Source organism: Spermophilus citellus (genome assembly GCF_964194105.1).
Source record: "Spermophilus citellus genome assembly, chromosome: 3".
Lineage (NCBI taxonomy): Eukaryota > Metazoa > Chordata > Mammalia > Rodentia > Sciuridae > Spermophilus > Spermophilus citellus.
Window position 1 is genome coordinate 181,549,461 of NC_138184.1, and position 7,537 is coordinate 181,556,997.

Consider the following 7,537-nt stretch of genomic DNA (forward strand, 5'->3'; position numbering starts at 1 on the left):
TGTCGTTATGTGCAAATATAGAGAAATCATTTTCTAAAATTTGCCTTTCCCTAAAATACAGTTGGAGCACATTTCCAATAGGAAATAGCTAAAAACCATAGTTCTGTGAGATAGATTGGTACATGTGGCATGCTACCTTTTAAAAACTACACCTTAATATTTTCTTGACTTTTAATTATTTATTAGTAATGATTAATTATTGTATTATTCCATTTATTAGTAATTATTAATTATTGTTTGCTATTCATTATTTGATTGTTTGGATTTTAATGATTATGACTGTTTATTATGACTTAATATTTTCTTATTTTGACTGTATTTTTTTGACAAATCACAAACTATTCATAGAGGCATTTATTGACAGTTAACTTGGCTTTATTCAAATCTTCACTGTTCTCAGAAGAAAACTAATCTTTCCAGAGTTATAGAATCTGCAATCAGTCTTTGATACAAAAATAGACCTTTTGCTCTTGAAACTCAAATCAGATTTCTTTTTGTAAGATGACACCTATCTTGTATTGTTTAGTTTCCACGAGCCTATGCCAAATATTTCAAATGCTGTGAATACATGTATAGAATTAAGAGTCCTCCACTGATGTTGTTCCTAGGAATCTGTGGAGACACTGTGGCAGAGGATGTGAAGGACTCACTGCTGTCCTCGCTCTCCCCGCTCTCCCAGCTCTCCCCGCTCTCCCCAATGTCCAGACCTTCATTCTTCTCATTTTGGGAAGGAGGAGTCTCCTGTTCCAAACGGGGGGGAGTCTTATTAATGGAATCTGGGTTTAGTAAGGTGTCTATACAAACGTCTTCAACAGCACACACATTAATAAACTTAACTTCTTCTAAATCAGATTTCTGCTCACAATTCAAGTCAGTGTAACAGCTGCAATGAAATTTTTCAGAAAAATGCTGTAGGTCTTCAAATGTGGGTTTTCCATGTATTATGTACTTTCCATTTTGCCCAATTTGAATAGCAAGGTTACTTGGATTGAGGTGAAGATAGTCGTCTGAATTCCAGTTTTTCCTAATGCAAATTCCCTTCTCCTTGCAAAGCACTTGGCTACACATTTTGGCTGCTAGGGTTACATTAATTAAGTAAGGATTCAGTGTAATCTTCATGTAATCCTGTAGGTTCAAGCAAGCCTTCTGTAGAATTATAAGACAATATCAGGGTATAAGTTAGTTCGCATGTAAATTAATTCACAGCAATAAGCATTTTTTAAGAACAAGCAAACCAGACACACCGAAAGACAGGAAACATTTTCTCTTTTTACCTTAAAAAAACAAAGTTATTTCCACTATTTTTTTTTTAACATACACATGCCATTTCATGCCACTGAATAATTGATCTGTTGAAACTTAACATATCCAAGCCTTGGTCTTCCTCAATAATTCATAAATTAATCAAGCAGATAGAATTGTACAGCTGTTAGAATATCTGCCCTGGGGTTCATTTGCCCTGACTGCAGTCCCGGTTTCATCAATAACAGCTTTATGAACTTAGGGATTCTCAAGCTTCTAAGTTTCCTATTTTGGTGACCTTGATTAGTTAATTTGGTTATTCTTTATGCTTCAGTTTCATCACCTATAAAATAAGGTAATTTGGGAACCTATCTCAAAGGGTTGTTTTGAAGATGAAAAGAAAACATATATATGAATCTTAATACAGACCCTAACATATTTTCAATTAACCCTCAATAAGTTATAAATAAATGTAATAAGAATCACATTTGTCAGACACATTTAAACAGCACTGAAAAGAAATTCCAAATGGCTCAAAATAACCAAACAGGTTCAACTGAGTATATTTTAGATTAAATGTTACATAGAGTCAAATTTTGTGTAAGTAATGACAGCTCTTTTATAAATTTGGCAGAGTATGAATGATGAATGGCTAAAATAATTCATCTTGAGACAGGGATGTTTTAAAATCTGGACATCATCCTTTCAAAGACATCAAAGACAGTCACTTTGATGTTCAGCAGTTTCATTGAGTGAACTGGCTCTGTTCTTCCTTCAGCAGACCACAGGGCATGGTGGAGGTACCCTGGCAGGCAAGTAAAAGAGTACTGGCTGCTCCCACTCATCCTTTTAATATTGCTTATTACTTTCTTTGAGCTGATACCATCTATTGTTAGAATAATAATGACCTTTCAAAGATGGCTGTACCTTAACCCCACAACATGTAATGATGTTAATATACATTGTAAAACAAACTGTGTAGATACGATTGAGTGAATGTAGCATGTGAAGGGGAGATTAACCTGACTTATTTGGAAGAGTTCAATCTAATGACATGAGTCATTGAAAGTACAGAAATGATTGTAGCTGGTTAGAAAGATAAGATGAACGAAGGGGAGAGATTCAAAATGTAGAAGAAACTTAAATTACCACTGCTAACTTTGAAGATAGAAGAAAAGGAGTAGGAGCTGAAAAATGTAGGGACTTCTCGAAGATTGAATGGCCATTAGCCAATGGCCTGTCAGATGATAGAGATTTCACTGCTATAACCACAAGGAACTAAATCAGCTGAATACCCAGATGAGCAACTGGGGAACCTCCTAGAAAGAAATGCAATCTGCGGACACTTTAATTTTAGCCCGTGGAGACCCTGCTGGGCTTCTCCTCTACAAAACTGAAAGGTGATACATATCTGTTATTTAAGCCATTAGGCATTGTAACTTTTATGGTAACAATAGAAAACTAATAAAACCATCTGCCTTCTAACTCTCCAATGGATTTGCATGGCATTTAGAATAAAAACTTCTCTTGACTTCATAAGGTCTTTCATGGTGTAACTCTTCCTTTTTTTTTGTACAACCCTCCCCACCCACTCTCCTTCAATACAGTGGTTGTTTCACTAGCATACCAGGTTTATTTCAAACTGCATTACTGTTCCCTCTATTTGGAAGGCTCTTTCCCCAATTTTTATCATAGTTGACTCCATCTTGTCCTTCTGAAAATTCTATAATTAGACAGTACCTTTCTCAGAAAGTTTTCTTGTTAACTCATATCTCTCTATTAATTCTCTGTATAGTACTTATCATACCAAATGTTTTTATTAATGCACTCATAAACTCTAAGCATGCAAAGACTTTGTTAATATTCTTCAGTATTACATCCCCAATATCAAGGACATAGAAGAATTTATACCAAGTTCAGGTGACATTGCAGTTGCTTCCCCAAATCCATAGGGGTAGGTAAACAGAGGAGTAAAAAGATGAGAATAATTTGAAACTCATTAGTCTAAATAAGGTGTAGCCTGTGGAAAGATCTAAAACTGGTTCTTTAATTAATAAGGGCTAGTTTACAGCATTTGAAAATTTATCATGATGTAGATACTCCTACAATGGTCAATTTTAAGTATCAATCTGATACCACTGAACGCAGAACTGGTAACTGAGTACACCACCATTACGCAGTATGGTGTGCATTATGAGGTAGCAACTATTACATATTATTTCCTTTTATATAGAGGCAATAGATATATATCCAACAGATATAAATAACCTCAGACATGTATTATTAATGTACTAATCAGTACATTTGAATACCTTTGTTTTTAAAATAATTTATTATGAGTTTGTATAATTTAATTTTTTAACAGTAACAGTGTTTAACAACTGGCTCACAAAATTTCTGAATATTTGTCAATCAAGTATCACAAGCTGGGGCCAGTTCAAAAGGCTCCATCACACTGCTGGGTCTAGTCAAAAGGAGTGGAAAGAAATGGTTTACATAACTCTTGGTTTTAGGTCAGTTCCAGCAACTGCAAGTAAATCTACAATTACCAGTTTCTCAATTTCTCAATGGATCAGAGGAAACATGACAAGTGACCTGTGTGTCTATTGACATGTAAAAAGTGGGAAGTAATGATAACACTAACTTTCAAAATTATCATAAATTGGGAAAAGTGGCAGAAATGTATAGAGCAGTGTCTATAAGGGACAATGTTGAGACAGTGTCATTAAATAGTGAATTAATTAAATAATCCTATTAAAGTCAAAGGACTGTCACTGAATGATTTTTTTTTTTTTAACTCAGGATACAACCCAGGGACACTCTACTCCTAAGCATTATACCCAGCCCTTTTTCTTTTCTATTTTGAGACAGGACTCAATAAATCATCCAGGGTGGTTGGAAACTTGTGAATCCTCCTGCCTCAGCCCCCTGAGTGCCTGGAATTATAGATGTTCACCATTGCCCCTTGCATGAATGAATAATATTGAAGATTATTTGGGAGGCACAGTAGAAGAATATGAATCTAAGATTAAAGTGACATTAGAAAACAAGTGTGACACTTACATAGTATATCACAACATCCTACTTATTGTGAAATGGCTGATTCATTACTCATCAGACTAAGGGTGGAGGTTTTTTTTTAAAAAAAAAAAAACACTAAGGGTGGTTTTATTCCTAAGGAAGTTATGTGGAGTATGCATGAATGGTTCCATCATAGAGTGAATAGTATCCCCAAGAAAGGGGTTCATGGATTTGGAAAAACAAGTAATAAAAGTTGAGAATATACTTAGGAGAATCACAATTTTAAGATAATATTCTCACATATAAAAGGTATTACCTAGAGACATATATCTTTCCCTGAATTTGTATTTTGTTTCTTCTTTCTCATTAGAGATCAAACCGGAGATAATATATTTATATAAAATAGGTAAAAGTTCTGAGACTACTTTAAAACAATTTCACAAATGTTACTATACTTTTAAACAAAGTAGGAATATTGTCAGTCTATCTAAACGACATGAGACAGACATAATACCCGTCTTAGGGTACAACGTCTATGCTCTGAGGACAGGACCTCAGGCCATGAACTGCATGTGAAATTCTCCATGGGACATTCATCATTAGTATTTCCATATCCATCAGAAAAGGAAAAGTTTGGCTCCAATTTAATAGTGTCCACATATATAGCTTTTCATTTTCATTAAGTCACAAAGATTGAAGAAGGGGCAAAGATCTGATATGGAAAATTAAACAAGAATGAAAATAGACACTCATCTTCTGACACCAAACTCCATGCCGAACACTGAAATCATGGCTTTGTTTTTGCTACTTAACAAGCCATCTAGCTTCAGAGAATTTCAATTAATCTCACCGAATTTCTGATTTCTCACTGGAATATACTTTGCCTTATAACCTAACCAAACAAATGCAAGATGGTTCAATTCTGCATAGATTCATCGAGCACCTACTACTTACTATCTGCCAAGCATAACACTGATTTTCTTACTTAACACACAATTCTCCAAAACATTGAAGGTAGAAATATCTTCATCTGTTTCTTACCAGTTCAACTTACCATATTCCGTGCTAAACTAAGAGTTCCCCATATTACAATTCCAGAGGCTCCCAGAGCAATAGTCTCACCAATTGTATTCACAAGGTCAACCTGGTGAAAGTGATAGAAAGAGGGAGCAGAGACTGAACAAAATGAAAGTGTTATGCACAGGACATTAACTCCAAAGCTGAGCCTGCTGCTTTGACAACAGTAATTTAAATATTTCTTCATCCACATCCCTATTATTAAAAAAGAATAGAAAATTCTTGTCTTAATTACTTCTACTGACAAGAGAGCAGACCCATGAAAAAAAGAGATAGAGCTTCTATATTGTGTATACTACCTAATGCTGCACGGTTGCTGAGAGATTACATGATGATATTACATGAAAGAGAGAAAATATTCTCATTCTGCATTCATATATATAATGACTTAGAACTACTCTTGTACATATGACTAAATGACATTAGAAGCTAAGCTTCACTTCCCACAAAAATGCTCTTCAGTCTCACTGCACACCATGTATGGACCCTGTTTCATAACTCTGAAACTTTGCTACTTTGATTTACTTACCTGAGAAAGGAATTGCAAAGTAAGATCAGTAAAAACCAGGCGGGTATATACAAAAACTGGAAGTGGGCTTCTAGCATTAATCATTTTAGAAACCCTAATAGCTTCCTGTACACGATTACGCGAGAAGAGTGCCGCTAGTGAGGATGACTGCAAGTTGCTGTTCAAATAAATGGATGGGAAAAGGGCGGTGCTTTCCTTCCACAACCAGTGCAGATCGTCATTCCTTTTCTTTTCTATGTCAGGGCACGCTCCGGTGTAATGGGATTTTTTGTAGTCATGGTTGTAACAATCAGGGAAAAGATAAAAACCCCAGAAGTGATTTGGCCTAATTGATTTGCCCAATTTTAAAGTCTCTTCCATGAAACTCCTTCCTGCCCTTTCAAACTCTTTTTTGGCGATCTTAGTGGCTTCTGTGATATTCAGTCGTAAATTTTGTTGCTGGACCAACTCAATAGACTTTTTCCTATAAATAGTCTTAGGTGACCAGTTTCTTTCCCAGGAGGGCCTCCAGTCTTCCCAGTCAATGACAACCAAGCCCATGTTGTCTACTGGTAGGTAAAAGAAAATGTCTTTCCTAGCTTTGTCCAGATGCTTTTGTAAGGACCCCAGCTGGGGGATTCCTCCATGCACACTTGTGTCTGTCTTATCTATGTGTGGATAATAGCCAAGTCTGTCCGTATAAAATATTGTAATACCTTGCCCTGTGATATCTTTCTTGGGACTTCCTATTAAAGAGAAGAGGCTCATATCTAGCGGCTCGTCAAACTTTCCAGTACAAGCTTCAGTTGGAGCATTCCAGACCCAGATGAAAGGCATATTTGGGATAAGAGGTGGGGCACTGAAATCCACAGTCAGGCAACATGGAATTAGAAGGGAGATGAACACTGTACGGGATGCTCCATTGGACTCAACAAAGCTCCCAACAAATAGATGATTCAAAGTCAGCACTCCCATTGCAGAATAATGACTATGAAAAACAGTGATTTCTTCTTCCACACTTTGGCTTATCCAATATTTGATGCAAGATATGAGCACAGAAGAAATATAGTGGAATGAGGCCACTTTGATGGGTAAAGAGGTAGAATAATTATGTTATATTTAAATACTCTTCTTGTTTCATGTTTCAGCAATGTTTTGAAAGTTGCATCATCTATAAATGAAAAAAAAGGAAATATAATATTTTCTGTTAAGGTACATTACTGTATCCAAGATGGTAAGCTTTACCAGGTTCTCAACTTTATGTGAAAACAGTTTAATTCCATTTTAGCAGATAAAAGACCAACTATTTTGTTTAAGTCAATAATATGACTTTCACTTATGTGTGATACAAATTCTATACTAGTTAACATTTGTCTCATTTTCTCAAATCATAACAGAGCCTGCAGAGAGTTCAATATAATTATTTTTCCTTTTGCCATTCCAGGTGTACAGAATGCTGGACCAAGCAAAGCCTATTGAATGAATATAGATTCCAAGTCGAATCTCATTCTTATTTATTGCTTCTTGACAAACCATTTTCTAGTGGTTTGCCAAATATTGAAAAGAACCTCTCATAGAATTAAAAAATTTCATATTTTCCTAATTCTTTTTTCTTTTTATTTATTTTTAAGTAGGACAGAAAGGAAGAAGAGAAAATCTACTTTTGTCAGAAGAAATAAATCAAAAGTG

General features: G+C 35.3%; 1 protein-coding gene across 1 annotated transcript; it reads right to left on the minus strand.

The window, feature by feature from the left end:
* Positions 1–537: 537 nt before the first annotated feature.
* SPAM1 (sperm adhesion molecule 1) lies at positions 538–6,823 on the minus strand (the record flags this gene model as incomplete). The annotated part of the gene is made up of 3 exons (XM_081287414.1): positions 538–1,146; positions 5,318–5,407; positions 5,870–6,823. The coding sequence occupies 3 exons, from the start codon at positions 6,821–6,823 to the stop codon at positions 538–540; spliced, it is 1,653 nt and encodes a 550-aa protein (XP_081143540.1).
* Between the last annotated feature and the right edge of the window lie 714 nt (positions 6,824–7,537).